At 34.6% G+C, this 21,203-nt stretch overlaps 1 protein-coding gene across 1 annotated transcript in view; it reads right to left on the minus strand.

The window, feature by feature from the left end:
• Positions 1-14,916, minus strand: part of LOC149556716 (T-complex protein 1 subunit beta) — a 50,232-nt gene extending 35,316 nt beyond the window's left edge. The window contains exons 1-8 of the mRNA XM_089831193.1: positions 14,693-14,916; positions 14,533-14,589; positions 11,093-11,158; positions 10,649-10,760; positions 10,420-10,548; positions 9,883-9,954; positions 9,206-9,321; positions 8,791-8,867 (exon numbers count right to left, since the gene is read on the minus strand). Of these exons, the coding sequence (XP_089687319.1) occupies positions 8,791-8,867; positions 9,206-9,321; positions 9,883-9,954; positions 10,420-10,548; positions 10,649-10,760; positions 11,093-11,158; positions 14,533-14,589; positions 14,693-14,698 (635 nt within the window). The 5' untranslated portion in view covers positions 14,699-14,916. The remainder of the gene's footprint in view (positions 1-8,790; positions 8,868-9,205; positions 9,322-9,882; positions 9,955-10,419; positions 10,549-10,648; positions 10,761-11,092; positions 11,159-14,532; positions 14,590-14,692) is intronic.
• Positions 14,917-21,203: the final 6,287 nt, after the last annotated feature.

The raw sequence follows: 21,203 nt of genomic DNA on the forward strand, positions 1-21,203 counted from the left end.
CAAGGAAAATACTGAGGACCGTAGATCTGTCCCTTGTCACTTTGTCGTTATGGAAAAATAAAGGTACCATAGCGACAAGGCAACATGTGACCTGATGGGCCCATCACATTCTATAGTGCATCAGATTAAAGACTGATCAAGGGCCATCGCTATATTGCTAATCCAAGTTGCAAGGTTGCTAACTGTAGCGACATGGAGACATAATGGCACTTGTCAACATCCAAATGAATTTCGGGCTGATTTTAGCTAAAGCACTCTTGCTTTCTCAAATGTCGCGAAAAAGAGACACATGGCATTCGGAGTTAGAGACAGTGACGTCAGCCAATGACACATGGTGAAATCTCATGGATTTGCAAGATTGGATGTCAAAAATGAGATAAAGCGAGGTGGTGCAACATGGTGCTAGGGGCTAGTTGGATGCTAACGGAGCAAGTGACGGGGATAAGGTGAGAAAATCAAAAGATGACACGTGGCACGAGTGGCCCACTTTGAGGTAAAGCTGAAGTCTTATTCTCGATCGTCAAATGTGTGAAGGATCTAAGGTTGTCATTATGTCACTAACAAGAACTACTCAACCTTTAACCATAGCGACATAACGACAAGCTAACACGTGTCTTATGACATGTAACTATTTCACAGGGAATGCCAACAAGGTAGAAAGGTTTCCATGTGTCAATTTTTTATTGGTTTGACTACCAGGTCAGAGATTTGACATTTTCTTTGATCGGATCCTCGCGGGGTTGAAGTTGTGGTTAAGACTTAAGGTTGCGAAATTGCAAACAAAGAAAATATTAAGGTCAAAGCAGCTACCACAACATCGCTAATGGTAACACAATTAAAATGTTTTAAGTTGTGACGGTGTGGAAAGTGATCATGACAATTAGATTTTAAACAGTCGCAGCATCGCATGGAGTTAAGGCTAACCTAAGATCAAAGTTGCGAAGTGGCGAAAGCTTGTAATCGCACTCTCGCAAGGTTGAGATATAAGTTAAAAGCTTAAGTCGCGTGGTTGCAAAATGTAATCAAAACAGTTGAGTTAAGAGGCATCGCAAGCAAGAGGAATGTTAAGTATTAGACCGCCGTGAAGATGCAAGCTAGTAAGTTTCATGGTCATTGTTGGGTTGTAGCGGTTAGAAAATTGAAATTTGTGATTAGTCACGAAGCAACGATAAGGCATAGGATGAAGAGAACGCAATTTCGCAAGCCCAAAAAGCTAACAATTGAAAACCGCAACAAATCAGTGGCAAAGAGGAAGCACATCATCGTAGGCATAACATCACAATTTGGTTTCAAGGCCCCGAAGGCATGACAAGATGACAAGGTGACAAATCCAACCTATCAGGTGGTGACACGTGGCTCCCACTAGGCAGTCAACTAGAGGTTTGACAGAGGTGGCACGAAACACTGGTTTTAAGACAGACATTGCTATCTGAGAAGTTAGAGATAAAAGCCCAAACACCCGAGAAAATGATTAGGCAGTGAATCAGTGACAAAGAGGAAGTGCATCATCGCAGGCATAACATCACAATTTGGTTTCAAGGCCCCTAAGGCACGACAGGGTGACAAGGTGACAAATCCAGTTTATCAGGTGGTGACACGTGGCTCTCACTAGGCGATAAGCTAGAGGTTTGACTAAGGTGGCAGGAAACACTAGTTTTAAGATGAAGGCATTGCTATCTAAGAAGTTAAAACAGAGATAAAAGCCCAACCACCCGAGAAAATGATTAGGCAGTTCAAAGATGGGTGAGCATTGTGCTCAATCTACATAGCGATGATGGAGATTTGATTTTCAGGTGGAGTAAGGCAGTAAAAGACTTAAATGAAATCAAATGAATTGAACGGCCCACCTAAACGGAAATAATTTTTTTAGAAACAATTGGAGATGTTAAGGCTCTACCAACGGGAAGCAATTGAAGATCTACAAGATTAAAGGCAGAAGATGACAAACGGAATAAAATTGAAGACTCCTGCAGTAAGTGTCACCTACCGACTTTGCAACTACTTCCCCAATTTTGTCCGAATACAAAGAATATTTTTAATGTAACATTGTAGAAATATCTTCGTATTTCTTTTCCAGTAAGATTTTGACATGTGTCCTCCCATCTAAAGCTTGTTGCAATCCTTCTCTATAAAAAGATTTCCAAGATGTCAAGTAAGAGTTCCATATTCTTGGATAGGTTTTCCATATCCTATGTTCCAATGGTTGGTTCCAGTCTTTAGGAAAGTTTTACATTGCTGTGATACCACCCTTCTTCAACATTTTCTCTCTTGTATCGATACCAGTAATAAAATTGTATGTTCAGTTCTGGCCTATTCAGTAGTTTTATAAGTTATTTATATGCATCTTGAATGTTTTGTTTCAAAGAAATTAATACAAAGAACATCAAACTTATTAGTTTCATTCTAATTCTCATCTCCTATCTCTGTTGTCTACAATGTTTTGTGGCTTACGAACAAAGATCTTAAACCCGTTTGCAACCCCTTAAAGTTGTATTTCTTGTTACGTTTTGCTATTGGTACAAGGAGCCAAGTAAATGCTTACTTATCTTGACAGGGTTTCAAGTTTCATAAGAAGGATATTTCATGAATATGAGAGTTTTTTTGAACACTAATGTTTGATTCACAAAGTGATGGGATAGATTTGATATCTTGATATATGGGATATGTCACTGTTATCATGGATGTATGTTTGTAATTTGTGGAATTGCCCAATAGATAAGGCACTAATCGGTTACAAGATCAACATGTTCTTGTTGTTGAATATTTGGATTTTGCAGATAATCAACACATTAATCAAAGTCTTTTCCCTTTATGTTTAAGAGCTGAAAGGATTTGCCCTCACTAAGTTTATGGATTTCATAGGTTTTGCAATTTGCTGCTGCATACCTTTGTCATTGCATGAGTATAGGAGAAATAAGGGTGTTATCTGCTTTATCCAAATTCGAGTGTGTGTTTTGGAAACTGGTACCATATGAATGAGGTTGTTAACAACATCAAGCAGGGAGTGTCCAAGGTTGTTAACGACATCAAGCAACTGCTTTTTCTGCTCGATGGAAAAAGGTTGTTAACAACATCAAGCAAGGAGTGTCCAATATAGTTGCATCCTAGTTGTCACAGACATTAGTGGACGATGAAATGACAACGAACAATTTGAAAGTCAAATTGGAGTTCTTTTAGCTAGAATGTTTTTGAAAAATATGATTTTGAGAACTTCTCCATCTTCTCAGGACTTGCTACCAGATTAGGAGGAATGTCTAGGAAAGGCAAAAAGAGCAATTGCAATTTTAGAATTCGAGCAAGAATTAGTGCCAAGCATCAGCACAGAAGAATTGGAGATGATGTTGGATCAATTCCATGCCTTCAGGCAGGGGAATCAAGGATACATGCATTTAATGCATAGTGTTCTTAGTAGTCATTTATTGCACTCCACTCCCTTCATGAATGAGCATGCAAATTGGGCATTTATTACCTACTATAGTAATGGTTCCCTTATTGCATTAATATAGATTCATTTTTTTTGCCCTAACCCTAGTTAGGGTTGATGTGGCACAATCTAGGCCATCAATTTTTGTGATCATTTCGGCCACCCATTGTAATCAAGGACCTATATAAAGGCCTCACTTCTCATTTATAAGGGGAGGATTTTCTGAGATTGTTGCTATAAGCTACTAAGATAATAGAGTTTCCATTGAAGCTTGGTGAATACTTGATGTGTCTCAATGCTTGCTTTTTCTCTTAAATTTCCTCATTTAGCTTAAGCTCGATTTAATAAAAGTGGTGCGATTCCAATGGAGGAAATGATGGTGTTTTGATGGATTCCTTTGGTTCATACTTTTGACGTTTTAGTGATTCTAAATTGTAATGTCCCCATCTTTTTAGCATCTCAGTGGAATTCTTAGCCTTTACGTTCTCTGAAGGCTAAGTGGAGAAATAAGGAGAAATTGATTAAATTAATTTCTTATAATGTCATTAAATAAATTAAAATTAAAATTAAAAGTTGACTTTATATATAATTAATTTAATTTTCTAGAAGCACAGCTAATTATTGTATTGGCAAAGGGGAAGCTTCTAGGGAGTGCATTTTCTAAAAGTACAACTAATTATTGGAAAGTGGGAAGTTTCTAGAGACTGCAATTAAATAATATTTTATTTCTTTCTAGAAGGGTGAAGGAAAAGAATAAATAGGGAGAGCAGCGTCATTGTTGAGCATCGAATGTGTTGACATCTACTCTTCTAGATAGCTTGTGGAGCCAAGGGTTTCTACAGTTATTATAATGATCGTTGGGAACGAACACTCCCATTGATTTGCATAACTGAGGTGGTGAAATATCTTCCAAAGAGTTGCGATTGTTGGAGAAGACAAATCAATCTTTTCATTGTGCCAAATCTGTGGCCTAGGGCCAGCTTTGTGGAGTAAGGAATAAACTGGAATTTGCTACAGTTTTGCTACAGGAAAATTCATGTTTTTGGAGCAATTCCAAGTTTTTTTATCTACTACATTTTGCATTGTTTGAGAATAGATATTTAAGTCATTGGTAGAGTTTGCAAAATCTATCGTAATCTGATTTATATCAGAGTTTTATATCAGAATTTGTTGCCCTAATGTCTTATTGAAGTAGATGCATATTTTCATATTTGTAATCAGTGTTATTCAAAAACAATTGCATCTTTATTGTTAGTTGTTTGGTGTGTTCTTTGAAGGCATATTTATTAAAGTTTGGCATTTAGAAAGCAATAAGAATTTATGTTTGACGAAATGTCAAACAACTGAAGTATAAAAGAATTTGGTGTTTGAGGAAGTTATAACCTGTTGGGGTTATTACATAAATCCTTGTGCAAAGTTAGTCTAAACCCCTTTCATACAAATGTTAACTTCTAACATTCATATACATTGTTCTCTTTGATGGTGTATGTGGTGGTTTAAAAATCTTTTGCATAACCCCTAAAGATTGCACCAATTCACACGTAGTTGTAGAATAACTTGGTGAAGCAAGGGATTTGTCCACCAGAGTACCATCTAATGTCATCATTGCCCTTAGGATTAGAATAAAATTCTTAAACCCTATCCCCTTTCATTTTTGCATATTTTGTGAAACCCCAAAAAATTACTTCATTGCAAAACCTTTGGATAGCTCCCACATCCAATATGGCTGGAAATGAATCTAAGTAAACATACTTAAGGCCTCTTGTGATTATCAACAAATCACATCAACTACCGAGCTTATCCACTATCAAGACCTGATGTTGAAGGAACTTTGGAGTCGTAGCATGATTTTCTTGCAATGTTATCTTAGCATACACGAGACTTCGTTCAAGAGAGGGTAAGATGTTTTGGTATTTTGTTCTACTGTTTGGTGGGTCATAAACACGCATCAACAGATCAGCGATCCCAAAAAGGGGGGACTGCAATGTCCCCCTCCATTTACAATGCCAATAATTTGGATGAATAAAGATTGTAATTGTAATATTGCTATCAGGATTTAACTATGTGATTTTGAGTCAAACTCATTGACCCATGTTTCATGAGTAGTGATTCAACATGAATCCATCTCTCATGAGAATAAATGGAACACTTAGCACTAATAGGATGAATAAAGATGCTAACCTATTCTTCTAATTTTCCCCATAGGTGAGAGCATTAAAATAAAGGGGATTTCGAAATACTTAAATAATAAGTCAAAGAGCTCAAGTCCCAACAAATATTATTTTAAGTATTCATTATGAGGCCACACCTTAAGTTCCTATATTTCTATCACGAGTTGTGAGGCCACTCTTGTGTTGCTAAAGAAATTGTGAGTTTTTCCATAGTCTTTTCTCAGGGAAAATCTACAAGAATTATATATACATTAAAAATTTGATAAACAGACCTGGGTTCAAGCTAAAATTGATATCCACAATAACCCAAACTCTAGTCGATTCCAGTAGATACTCAATTTGGTTACAGCTCATACCTGGAAATGGGCAAATTTATAGATGATTCAGTAAATTAGGTTTTTCTCAACATTTTGTAAGGTGCATAGTAGACATGGAGGTATGATTTAAGACTAGAGGGACTCTACCCAAGGGGATTTCATCTAACCCACTTCAATTAAATGCCTTCATGTTTAGAATAGAACCTCTTAAGGCTTAAACTAAAAGTAAATACCCTTAAAAATGTGATTTCAAGCAAAAATCAGGATGTCCCAACTAGGACACATTATTGTGGCTGCATCCAGGTTCAGATGTACAACGCAAGCGCACACACACAAATGTATATGCCAACGCCAGTGATGCATTGGGCATTGCATCCTCACTGTATGAATTACTAACCCCTAAGGATTGGAGGAACATGGCATTTGTCAAAAAAGAAAAAAAGCAAACTAATTTGACAGGAGACTGACAAATGTTATAGTCAAAATATCATTACACAAACCCTGTAAACAAAATTTCACCATTACTGCTGATTGATCATTTTTGCCCTCTCTCTTAAGGTGGAGGTTTTAATTGGTGTCAAGAACAAAACAAAGCAAAAAATTGAATAGCTAAGCAGATAACCAATGTGTTCACAGACATATTAAGTACTTAATAGTCAAATAATTCACTAATTGTCCCAACCATACAATGACATATATATCAAGTTGCTTCAATAGGTAGATATATTAAAAATAATAATATAATGTTTCTAATGGTCACCTTCAGTAGGTTTAATTTAGTTAGTTTCTATTCTCATAATCAGTTAATGCTTGTTTTGTTTAGTAACATTGTGCAAATTTAATTAATTACCAGAATATCAATTGGAAAACTTATAGTTTGTGGTATATATTAGTCAGATTGAAATTAAAAATTGAACTTGACTGGATATTACAAAATATTCCCTCTTAGATATTAAAATTTCAAATTTTACATTATATCAACATCTTTGGCTTGAAATAAAACACCCTAAATTATATTTATATATATGCAGCCTACAAGCATGAATTGAGATTAGATTGTCACATAGTATCCTATACACAACAAAAACACCAGAAACTTGTGGTATCACATGCTTCAAGTTCAATATGATAATATTAAAAATATATAAACTAATATTACTTTCAAAGTACATAAACTAGTATTGTCACTGTTACTCGAAATTATATAACCAGCAAATTATTTGTCTAGACAGCTATTTTTCTAAAATAGGTCAATAAAAACATACTTCAATAATTAAGCATAATAGATACCTCAAAAAGGAATCTGTGAACCTATTTTACATATTGTTGTTTTAAAGATAGATAAACCATTATTACTTGATATTGCACAACCAATAATGAAATATGAAGAGAGGCAATGGTTTGTTGTCATTATATATCCAGCTGCCTCATTTGGGCTACTCATAAACACAGATTACAATAATAGCTTTGGTCATAGAAATGTTATCAGAAATAAGATGGACTTGTTTGAACTTTGCGAATAATCTTTTTCATTTTCCTGAAATGATCAACATTGCACGGAAGTTTGAGAAGGCTGTTGTGGTCAAATTGAAAGGCTTCCTCTGCTGCTCTCGACAACTCTGCGAGAAAAAAACTTGTTTTCTGCACTTTTCTGCCCTGGTTCACTGTCAATTCGCCCAAGTACATCCATGTTTGTCTTGGGTTCATCCCAGGTTCATCCTGGACGAATCAATCTGCCTGGGTGTAAACCCTAGCCGAGCCCAATGTCGAATCAGACAGACCCATAGCCAGTTTGAAATGGAGCGGACCAAGCCCTAGGACCAGCTAAAAAAGGAACTTAATTTTTTTCCAATTGATATTTCTGATAATTAATCGAATTTCCACAATTAAATATCTCTTTCAAAGATAATGATCAGATTCGCCAACAAACAGCAAATGTTATTAACTTGAAATTTTGATAAAGTCTACTAGGAGATCAGACAGCACAATGGTGATTTCAATGTGAAACCATTATTGAGAAATTGTGTTTCCATCCTTTACTTTCTTCCGTGAGTGGTTTTGTCCTCAGGTTAAAAGAACCACAGTGCTATGGTCCAAAGCAGTAATAATCAGATAATAAAGATGTATGCTTTGCAGGGTGGTAACTTTTTATATATCTTTTCCCTTAAAAAGTCACGATTCTTCACATTCCCCTTAACTTTTGATAGGATTAGAATTATATTTTATAAGTATATTGTATTTGAATTTATTTTTTGATATTTTATTTTATTATAATCATCCCATTTCAAAAACAGGACATTACAGCTGACATGCTAGGTTAACTTTTTCGAACTAGAGGGCCCCAGGGAACAAGAGCAAAGTGGTGTTAATCCTCCCTCTAGAATCTGTTTTATCAAAAAATGAATATAAGGATCTAAAATTTCTTCAATCTAGTGTTGCATTTCAAATTTCCAACAACCAGCCTTCGCTCCTGATTCCAAGTAAATTTTGAGCAACGTGTTGGTTGAGCTGACTGCTTTTAGCAAATTTTTACTTGCTGTGTTTAAAGACAGATGAGCTCTGCTTTCATGCAAAGAGTCAATATCTCCATGGATTTTTAACAAATTCTGGAAGGGGATTCCCTCCTCATCAAAGTCCTTTTTTATAGTAACATATAAGATTGGAAGATGAAATCAAAGACCAATAAAAAAATTAAACATTTTTGAGATTCTATTAAAGCCGCGCCTTCTTTTAGCATTATCAAAGGCCTTGCATGCATAAGTTTTCAGAAAATAATTGCATGTGAAAATATACATAATGGAAAACCAGCAAGCACTATCTATCTCTTTCATGGCTTCTATGTAATCTCAATCAAAGAAATAGAATGCAAAAAAATTACCCTTCATCCAAGAATGAATCCTTTAATGACCCTCCTGCCTTTTTAATAATCTGTATTGCTTCCAAATTTGTGCTACCCTGAACAACAATTGATAGGAGCTATTAATTAATATAAGAGATATAACTGGACAAGTTAGGATCCTAGAAACATAAGAGCATAAGGAATGCCCTGAATTGGTTCAAACCTAAGTTGGATGCAAAACAAACAAAGAATACCACAGAATGAGATTGATATCTGTATTTGAATGAGGAAGACATCATAGGAGGCCTAGCTATGCCTAGTAAATAGAATGAATAATAGCCACCATGAATATGACGTATTGGCAACAATTCATTCTATTAATGGCAAAAATTCCTTTAAAGCACTTTGCCTTCCCCATTTCGAAATACACTAATAACCAAAAGAAAGTAAGTACCTTAAGCCGCATTACTGCATCGACAGCCAACTCTGCAAAATGTTCTTTGTCCTGTGCAAGGATTTTGGAACTCAGTGTGGTCATTGCAATCTTCATCAGATCTAAACGGAATTTCTCTGCATATAACATAATTGGCAAAAGAATCAAAAGACATGCCATATATAACCAAACTTTATGAGGCTATATTTACACACTGTGAAATGTCTTGCCATTTAAAAACAACAGATTAATAATTTCATTCTGTGGACATTCAAATAGAAAACATTCACTAGCAAAACAAGACCTCCCCAGATGTCAAGTTGACATCCCAGGGAATCATGATTTTAAGGGGAACGTCCCTATTTTTCAGAAATTGTCCACCTACACCATTTGGGGTATAACTTCTAAAGAAGAATATTGCTGATACCCTTAAAAGACTAACAGAGTGAGGATACATATTGTGAATTAGCTCATCGCATTTACAATTTTTTAGTCCAGCTTCTTATTTTTTGTTTAAAATATTTTAATAGCTAAATCCTACCATCCCCAAAATCTGGGAAAAAATTCCCCTTCCAAAAAACTTCGAGAAATTCTGAAGTTGAAGTAATTCAACTACAAATGCCATTCAGGCAATCAGTGTACCTAAAGACTAAAATGATTCGAAATTATTACATAAAATGGTAAGCTTAGAGCTTTACCTGCATTTGCTTTATTGTCCCAGACCCGCTTTTCTAATGCATTACGAGCACATTCAACAGCCATTCTATAACCTGTCATTCATCCAAAAATAAACAATTGAAATAATGCAGTTAGAACACCAATTTGATTTGCACAAAAAGCAATTGTATTCTGGAAAATCCTCTGAACATGTGTACTAAAGCAATCCTGAAATTCTTCAATTGTCATGCAAAACTTGATATGCATTAAGCTATAATGGCAATCTCCTTTCTATACACTATTTCACTCCCTGCAACAAAGATTTTTTCTGTAATGCATCCATAATATTTGAAGTATCGTAAACATTGATGACATTTTTACAATTGATTAGACCCTTTTGCTACTTATTTAACATTTCATTGGGATATAGTTACTTGAAGCAGAAGTACAGAATCATACATCCTAAACACATAACTTAAAGGATAATATTAGCAAAAAATCATTCACACAATCCTGTCACGAAACTGCAAAATCAACAAAAAGTGATCCATTGCAATGCTGACAAGTCTAGCATATACCAGATATAATTGTCATTGGATGGATCTTCATTGCTACTAGTTTTTCTGCCTCCCTCAAAAGTTCTCCGGCCAAAACAACCACAGAAGTGGTTCCATCCCCTACTTCATCATCTTGCACTTTTGAGATGTCTAGTTCATAACAAGGTTAAGGAAACTAGCGCAATGATCAAAATAAACTTGGCAATTATTATTGAATCTAAAGAAATTCGATAGCAGAATTGTAGGATACCGACCATAACTTTAGCTGCAGGATTATCTATATGAAGAGATTTCAAGATTGTAGCACCATCATTTGTCACAGTCACACTGTGTCCCCTACCTGTCGATTGCAGAATTTTATCCTACATAAGAACCACAGAGATCAAATATATCAGATAACAAACATTTATTATTTAATTTTTAGTCCTAAACCTGTTGATACAATACTTTTACCCCAAACATCGATGCGCCAGAGAAATTAAATAGATTATTGTATACATAATATTAGATTAATACATTTTTCAAATTTCTCAATATGTCCCATGGTTGCACCCAAAGCTTTTATACGATTAGCACATCGAAAAGCAAATTATGTTATATATTTTTTAACACTAAATATTTTCTAAATATTCAATATAAATGATGAACAGATACCATGATTAATTCATTGCAAGATAATTAAAAAATTAATTACCATTCCCTTAGGCCCTAATGTTGTCTTCACAAGGTCAGCAACTGCCATGCCACCAATAAATGATGCCTGCGTCAGCAAACTTTAAATAGTTAGTTATCATTGTTTGTACATGCTATTCCTTCAATATCTAAGCCTTCTTGCCATCTATATTAAATATCCTACACAATTTAACCAATTTTACTCTAGTTCAATTCCAGAATATCGTTTTGCTTTATCTAATAGAACAACATCCATTAAACAAGGAAATCTTCTTTAGCTTGACATTTTCTGCACATGCTATGGTACAATTAGCAATCCCAATTGCACATTACAATGACCTCCTGTTGAAACTTCAACTCCCAAAAAAAAGAGAAACTATAAACAAAAAAATTTAAGTAATAAAAAGCAATAAGTAATAGAAATGTATACCCAGATTGGTCCCAGAAAAAGTATTTCAATAGAATATAATTGAAGTCCCATTCCAGATATTATTATGCAGTTTGAAGACTTAAACGGTTCAAACTTGATGCATATAATCTACAAAATTGAAGACATGTTTAAAACACAAGTACATGTTCTCTCAATGACACTGTGCTCATTGGTCAGTAGAAAATCAAAATCTTCATGAAAAATAATGCCACATCTTCACTTGCAGATATCACATTTTTTAATATGGTTATAAACACCATTTTGATCATAGCACACTTTGTCGATTAATCTGTTATGTTTTAACTCATTAATTTCCAATTCATTGTGGAACCACTATCACTTTTTGACAAATCCTTCCACCAAATTTAAGCTTCTATTCTCCAGAAAAATGTCAGCAAAGCTATCTAACTTATTTCAATAGCAATATGTCTTTGACCACTTTATTGATTATCATCTTTTATATACAGCTTTACAGTGTCTTAAAAATCATATCTAGGAAAGGACTTTCTCTTGGCTTTGCTGCTTGTCCCCAGTACACAGTATCTTGAATCTTTGATATCTCCTATATGTCAATACTCTTCAATTTACCACCACACGGTGTGTGTAGTATGATGGGCCATTGATCCCCATGACAAAATCTTCTCAGAATTTTGGTCAACATTTTTGGCACTGTCAACGGTTTTCAGATCTTTTTGAATAAGTGTTTTATAGATTCACTCCCTACAATGATTAAACTCATTGGAATTGTATCTTCAATTTTTTTGGAATCTCTCCATTTCAAATCACCCCTCTCAATCCCTTCACAGACAGGTTAGATTTCCTCAGCAACAAGAGTGGTTTTGATTTGTATCTGCCTACCACAGTTGCTATGTGGATGCTGTAAGCTAATGTTTTGCAATGTATATACTTAAATACTATGCAATTCAGTAGATTCATCAAACTAATCAGCTTCTATTCACAATAATCCTATTGTGTTCTTCAGCTGTTTAAGGGCTACTTTTCTCACTCAATAGGAATTGGTCCGGGTAACATGGATTGATGATGGTACAATCTCAGATAATAAACTTAACCATTTGGGTGAGACTCTTAAAATATTGCAATGCACTCCTCAAAATACTGTCTAACTAATGATTGCTGGATATATCAGCCCAATTTCACATTTGAGGTTTTTGCTCTACTAAATAACATCATTTTAATAAAATAGCATTTGGGCCTTTAACCTCTCAAGTTTGTAAAAACATGGAGGAATAGTTGTGAAGGAAATTTCTTCTCCTTCAACTGCCAGCCGCATGGCAATTCTTTTGGATTCTTGGCTCAACCAACGATGGACAGAGCTTCATCTTGCCCTATAGTAGCTAAAGAAGGTTTGTAGTAATCAAGAATATAACCAAAGAGTGAATGCTTATTATTGGTACACTGTTTATGTTAATAATTTATTGCCTTCTGTTGGCATATGAAAATTCACCTCCATTTTTTATTTATCTATAAGCCCTTTGCATTTTTCTAAACATTTAAAGGAAACATCACCACCCCTGCTTTCAACAATTGATTGACAGACCAGTATCAGAAGCAAAAAAGAAAAGAAAAAATTGACCTCATGTGTGGCTGTAGGTATTCAAACCTATCCCTGCTGGCAGTCATATTGTAAGATGAACTAGTGATAGATTCTACTGTACCCGTCAGAAACAGATTGCCCTGCCCACATAAGACAAAATATTTGCAATGTTTGCACAAAAATAGCTTGGCAGAGTGTATGATATAATGATACTACCTTAACAAACCGCCTGTTGGAAAAATCAAAGCTTTTGGTGCACCTTGCATTTTGCTTCAGCCTTAACAATTTCTGTCCTAGATGTGTATAAAAATTTTCAAATGATTGCTGAAGTTATCTGCAACAGAATTGTTGTTATAAACCAGGATTTCAAGGAATAAATACTGCTTTATTTTGAAGAATAAAACTCTTTCCTTTTCTGCGTCGCTGTCTGTCTTGTAAAGGCTTATGCAGCATAGGCCAACTATGGTTCTTCGAGACAATGAAGACTCTCTGTTAATAATGTTCAGAGGTACCTATATGCCAAATTATCTCTGAGCACAAACGTGTAAATATTTGTACTTCCAAGATTTCAGTTTTTAGGTAGTGGTGACTTATCGCTTCTAAAGTCATTGTAACATAAATATTAAAATCTCATATAGATGAGATAAATAATTACTATTATCAACTAGTACAACTGAAACCCTTAGTTTCTTAGGAGAGCATATCAATACAGCCACACTCTGCAAAAATCTAATCACCTTCAGTTTTCAGCTTCTATTGAAGTAATACACAATGAATGAAGCCTTGTGTGTTTGACGATATTTGCTTGAAAAAAATCCTCATTCGACTTTTCCAGCTATTTTCCCCGTACTCTTTTGTTTTTTTTCCTCGGAAGGACATGTCAGTTTTTTGACCTCTTCGAGTTCATTGTGTCGGCACATGGCTACCAAAGCTTTAAGCATCTTATATATTGGCAACGTAAAGCTAAGTGACTATGGTGGTGGAATCCATAAAATCCGTGACCTGGATTCAGAACCTGTTATCCAGGTTAAGGTTACAGTGGATACTAACCCGTTATTGGCTACCTGTAAAAAATAAACTATAATACTTGCTTGAGGTTTTGAAAATGACGCATCGAACAAAGACATTTTGTTATTGTTAGCTATTTAAAAACCTGCAATCCTTGGCAGAGGTTTAGCAAATGACATATCAAACGACATCAGCTAGTTGTCTTTCCATCTATCATAAAACTGCCCTATAAATTAAGGTTTTGCAAATAAGATATCAAACTAAGTTGATTCATTGTGGTTAAAAAGCCCGCATATAATCATCATCATACGCAGGGAATGCTAGTTTGATCATTCATGGGATCTTGTAAGGGATGAGTTCTTGAAGGACGTTAGCCTTGCCAAAAGAGCTACTAAAGAAAAGAAAACAGCAATATCAAGCCAAAGTTGCCCAGAGGATTTCCATCATTGCTTAGAAACATAAATCTTACCATTCTGGCGCGATCACCCTTCTCATCCGTGGCCTCATCTTTGAATAACTTTTCATGCTGCATTTTCATTACAAAGTGGACATCAACGATAAACCCTAACCCTTACGTTCTTGTTCAAAATGGCGAAAGCAGGCAAAAATATTTATATTCCCAAACCTACCGCCATGAGTATTGGCGAGGAGAAAGTATCGCTCTTCTAATAAAGATCAGTTGTCAAAGTTCCACTCAAGCTGCTGCTGCTGCCGCTACTTGCCAACTGCAAAGAAATGGAGAAAGTGTTTGCAGGCGCAACAAAAGTAGAAGAGGGTTGGCTTAATGCGCCGCGTTAAGTGCAAAATCTGCTTATCTAATGGAAGAGAAATTTTTGAATCGTTTAGGACTTCTAGATTATTTCAGCGAGCGCTGCACATTTTAAAGGGGGTGATTCTATGAGGGCCCGTTTGGTTGCAAGCGTAGGAATTGACCATTAGAATAGAAAATTTGAATGAGAATGGAGAATGGAGAATGGAGAATGGAGAATGAAGAATAGGAATGGAAAAATGCAATCCAATCTTGTTTATCCCTTGTTTGGTTATGCAAGCTTAAATTGGAATAGGATTAACTTGCAATAGGCGCCATTTGAAAATATTTCTGAAGATACAATCGATGCCATTGGAAAATCGCTGAAATATTTGAAAATATTGAAAACAAAGTTCCAGCGCTCACCCCACGTCAAAGCGGATTTGAAAATTTAATCAAATTTGAGAAAGTTAAAATGAATGCAAGAATAGCAATTCCAATTACAGGTATTTTTTGGAATGGACAAAAGCTCATTTTGGGGCTAAAATGAGAATACGTATTCCTATTCCCTATTCCTATTCCACGCACCAAACAAAGAATACAAATCATATTCTAATTTCCTATTCCTATTCCCGTTGTATTCTAGCAACCAAACGGGCCCTCAAGGATGTGAGGGAAAGTTTGGAAATTGGTTTTTTTGTTTTTTCAAAAGGGAAATAGATAATGTTGAACTTAAATTTTATACAGCTCTCATTGCTAAAATAACCTTTATTAGTCCCTGCCTTATATAAGGGAGGGAACTAATGTTCTCGGATGCAGACTTGATTAAATTTTCTAATTTCACCTATTTCAATAGTGTAAGGTTAAGCATTCAACTATTTAATAATTGTAATCTATAAGCTATTTTCCTATTTTATGATTGGTTGACATGAATTTGTTGGGGTTTTGTCAATTTATAAATGAAGCTAAAAATAATAAAAATCTTATGAAGACAGTTGTAGCGCAAAAGAAACTAATGTTTTGACAATCGGACAGAGAAAAGATGTGAATGTAATAAATGCATATGAATGTTTTGACAATTAGACAGAGAAGGGATATGAATGTAATAAATGCATCTGAAAACTTGTAGCATTTACAATGAATATCTCTGTGGCATCAGTCGGTGGATCAACTCTCAGTGGCATTAGTCAGTGACTTGATTCAAATTGAGGAAGTTCGTTGTGCATAGTGGTGAGGGTCAAAGTCAATGATCTGAACATCAGGTTTTTGCTTTTTTCCACCTTAGATTTGAGAGCTACAAGTCTTCTTCTTTCAAATCTGTAAATAATTTAAGTTTTCAGAAATTGAAGCTTAGATATTAGACTTGACGTGCTTCCTCTCTCAACCTTTTTCTTTTCAATCGTTCAAATCGAAACCTGTGCAGAAATAGTATGTTGCTCACAAATTTAGGCATACCAAGTTTTTGCAGACCCTAGCTGTAGCATTAGTCAGTGCTTAGATGCGGGTTGCATATAGGGTGAGAGTCGGTGTGAAAGGGTGAGACTTTGCCCTTTTGAAAATTTATTCTTCTTGTTGTTTTGTCAATGACATCAATAATTATCTCCATTTAAACCGTTATAGTCTCCTACAATTTTCTCTTTCTATTTAGATGACATGCTTTGTTATATTCATATGAAGGGTTTTTGTTTCAATAGCAATGATTTTTCAATTTTTTCCCCTTTGTGCATCAGGATAGAAATAGATTTTTTTCCTCTATTTGGTCACTTCAGTAATCTCCTCTATTATCTTTGGCTCGCTGATACTAATCACAAGTAACGCATCGACGTCATTGTTTGGGCTTCAAAAAACTTGATTTGTCGCAACTTGTGCTCTAAGGTCACAGAGATTATCATCAAGTACTCAACTCCCTGAGATCACTCCAATAACTCCATCAATAAGTTGTCCATGTTCATCACAATTCTGCCCTTGAAGTAGTTTGATGATGTCGTCTTCTCGAAAGATCCCTTGTTCTACTAATTTAAAAGGCTTAATTGAAGCTTCCTCTTCCCACATTGCTTTTGAAAAAGGGGGCATACTACCAAGGGTTATTCCACCTATTTCTACTTGGTGGCCCCTATTTTCCAGCAAAAAATATGAGCCTCCCATCTCGAAAAACTAGAACTATCACAGTTATATTAGGTAAATGGCTTCCACCTGCACAGGGATGATTGGTCACCAAGACGTCTCCTTCTCTTAGATTTTCACTCCAATGTTTCAGTTGCCAACACACAGTGCTAGACATTGCTCCTAACTGAACAGGCACATGAGGTGCATTGGCCAGAAGACCCCCATCAAGACTAAATAGTGCACATGAAAAATCAACACGTTCCTTAATGTTTGTTGAAATGGATGTTCTTTCAAGTGTCCTACCCATCTATTCTGCAATCCTCATCGAAATTAAAGCTTGGTTCCAATTTTTTTGAATGGGCATGTCCTTGTTTGTGAACTTATAGTATTTAGGAGGGTTTGTGAAAAGAATCAAAGTGCCATTATCTTTGTTCATAAACTTGTAATATAATTTTGAAGGATGTGAAGGATCAATTCAATATTTTCCTATATTTTTAAAAACTTTGTTTGCAGTAACTTTCTCTTTCTAAGAATATATTAAATCTTTAAATTCATAACTAATTTTATTACAATGCTAAGACATAGATGGATGTTTAATAAATTGATGTCTGGCACAAGGTTTCCAGTCATAGGGCCCGAGCCATAATAATTTTTTGAATTTAAATTGATTAAAAGACAACTACTTACAACTATTTTTTTTTCATCATCACTCTTTCTCCATGTAGGAAGAGCTGGAAATTAATGTCCCTTCTTCAAAATGGAATTTGTATATTACAAACATGAAAGACTGATTTGAAATTTTCTTCTGAACTGTTGTTCATCTTTACTCGGATTCAAAATCTTTAACAAAAATGGATGCTAAAATAATATTGGTTACATATATATTTTTCAATTGAAGTTTATGGTGAAGAACTCTAAATAAATCCTTAGTTGTTATTGTTGTCCTATTTCAGTTTAACATCAACACTAATTATCATATTCTTATCTCTTAGAGCTTCGAGATTACCAGTAATTGTTACGTTTCGCTTCCACTACTTCAATTATTATTGCCTAATATTGTGCATATAACAATTCAAAGTTATAAGCAGACATAATTATTATTATTTTTTAGTTTATACTATAGAAATAACTTACATTTGAATATAATGACATAATTTTACTAATTTCTTTTGTTTGTCTTTTCAGTGTATGCTTGTCTAGTCCAATAGTGTTGTCAACCTCACACTCCTTACAGCCAAACACCCTCATAGCTCGATTGAACAAGTGAGCAATGCATTTTCATGCTTGCAAAATTCAATTTAAGAAAATAGAATTTATGCAAATTGTGTATAGATATTGTCTATGTCCTCTGTAGTTGCTATATGCAAGTCTTTTCAAATCGTAGTTACTAGTTTAAGGCAAAGAACTCTAAATAAATTATTATCTATTATCACTGTCTTATTTCAGTTCAACATCAATAGTAATAATCGGATTCTTATCTCTTAGACCTCTCAGATTACCAATAATTGTTATGTTTCGCCTCCATTACTTCAATTATCATTGCCTAATATTGTGCATATTAAAACTATAATTTATATGCAGACATAATTATTTTATTTATTTATTTTATTCTATAGAAATAACTTACATCTGAATATAATATAATGACATAATTTTACTAATTTCTTGTCTTTCTATTTTCAATGTGGTTGTGTAGTCCAATAGTCTTGTCAACCTCACAATCCATACAACCAAACAACCTCATAGCTCGATTGAATAGGTGAGCGATGCATTTTTATGCCTGCAGAATTAAATTTAAGGAAATAGAATTTATGCAAATTGTGTATAGATATTGTTTACATCCTCTACAATTGCTATAAGCAATAGTCTTTTCAAATCCTAGTTACTTACTCAATATTACATGTTTAGAAATTAGAAATTTGTTGACATAATTGATATCAGTTGCCCTGAATTAGAGTTAATTTTTCTCACTCTCAACTATAGTAACATCTTTCCTAAACAATAAGAAATTGACAATGGCAGAAGCAAATGACCTCAACATGCAACAATTTCATCTAGTTGACCAAAATAGTCAAACTGTCTCTCAGCAAATTACACCGAAAGAAAATACTCACAACAAAGAACATGTGGTCTTAAGACATGATGAAATAATTCGGCAAATAGATAGTGTACCTTGCAGAAGCTCAACAGCTGAAACAAGCTCTTCTACTACTACAAACATAACAAGAAAATGCTCAATGAAAAGATTGTAGGATACAATACGTGATAGGCAAAAGCAAGGACCCAAGGACAATGTCATTAATCAAAGAAGAAAACATAGGGCACTAGCAAGTGAGTTGAATATGCAACAATATCATGTAGTTGACACAAATACAAACCCTATGTGTAAGGTAATGACACTAAAATCAGATACTGAAAAGAACACTAAAACAACACCATCCAATTCTACAAATAGGACAACTCAATGCTCACTACGATGCCTCAAGAAAAGAATATGCAATAGCAAAAAGGAACAAGAACCTAAGAACAAGGGCCTCTTACAGATACAGACACATAGAAACCAACAATTTTCTAAGAACATAAATCAGACATCAATAAATAGATATTTGGCAACAATAAATGACACCCCAACGTACTCATGTACCCTTTGTGAAACTTTGCATTTCCAAATGAATATACAAAATACAAACAACACATGTATTGACGCTTTTTCCTTGTTATGTGGTACAAGTATCGAAAAGAAACTACAAGTTGGGCAGATGATTTGCAAACAGTGCCTAAAATCCATACTAATAGGCAAAGTGCCTTGTCTAGCTGTGCCTTGGAACATAAGACGTAACCCACAAATAGAAACAATACAATTGTTAACATCATTAGAAGAAAGACTTGTGTCTTTGTGTATAGCTTTTGCATAGATCAGACAATTAGGATTTAAAAGATCATAATTTGGCTTAATAGGAACAATCATCAATGTACTTGTAGACATTGACAGAGTGCAACATGCATTGTCTAGAGAAACAAAAAACAACAAAACTATTGTAGTTAAACTAAAACGCAAATTAGAATATGAAAATGCATATGCACAAGAAAATGTAAGACCATCTTGTGTCATGAAGGCATTGACAAGTTTATTAAGAACTTCATTGTATAAGAGTGAAAATATTTGCATAAACCAAGATTGGGAAGTTTTGCTTTAGATTCAAAAATACAGCATGCAAAAAAACACTAATACAAACATGGAAACAAACATTGATACTTTAGAGATTGATGATGAGCCAATCACTGGTTCATTGGTTTAATGATGCACAATCAATTAGGGATCTTGATTCAGCTATTATTGAAATTGTGCCTTCTGGAGGCATGAAGCCTTTGGGCATTTTCCATGACACATATTCATAAGAAATTAATTTTCCAGCATTATTCTATGGATTTCCACGTCCAACTGACATTACAAGTACCCTGTCATACCAAAAAATTGCAAAATGGTAGCTCATGCATCAGGACAATGATTTTGCAACTCATATAACCAATATTTTTTTCAAAGCTATTAAGGTCATTATTCAACAAATTTCATCACTAGCATGGGTTTTGTATAAGAAAAGTTGAACTCAGAGGGAAATTATTGTTTGCCAAAGACGTTCACGAACCTAGAAACATGGAAAAGATATTAAGATCACCACTAGGCTTTAGAACATTAAAAAGTATCCACACATCACCATATTACTTGGAAAATACTCAAAAGAACATATTCACAATGATTAGACAACTGGGCCTGCCAACTTTCTTTGTAACATTGACTAGTGCTAAACATTTATGGCAGCCACTATGCAAAGCATTAGAAGCTATATCTAAGAAACAACAACACAAGCAAATTGAAACCATAGGAGAAAAAGATTTAGACTTCAACATTAGGCAAAATCCAATTCTTTGCAGTTGTTACATTTGCCATCGAGTAAATGCATTTCGAAAGTTGATGATGAAAAATAAAACACTCTTTGTCAAAGTAATTGACTATTTCTTTGTCATAGAATTCCAAAATAGAGGAAATGAACATGCTCATTTTCTATTATGGGTATAGGATGCACAAATTTATGGCAGTCATAATAATTAAGACATTTAAAACTTTGTAGACAAGTATATCTCATGTGACTCAGCACTTCTTGACCAAACATTGGCCACGATACAAATACATCACCACACAAGAACTTGCAAAAAATATAGGACCTCTAACTGTCGATTTGGATTTCCATTGCCCCTGATTAAAAGAACTATAATTCTAGAGCCAT

Source organism: Cupressus sempervirens, chromosome 5 (assembly GCF_028749045.1).
Source record: "Cupressus sempervirens isolate cs-2001-9-10 chromosome 5, ASM2874904v1, whole genome shotgun sequence".
Classification (NCBI taxonomy): domain Eukaryota; kingdom Viridiplantae; phylum Streptophyta; class Pinopsida; order Cupressales; family Cupressaceae; genus Cupressus; species Cupressus sempervirens.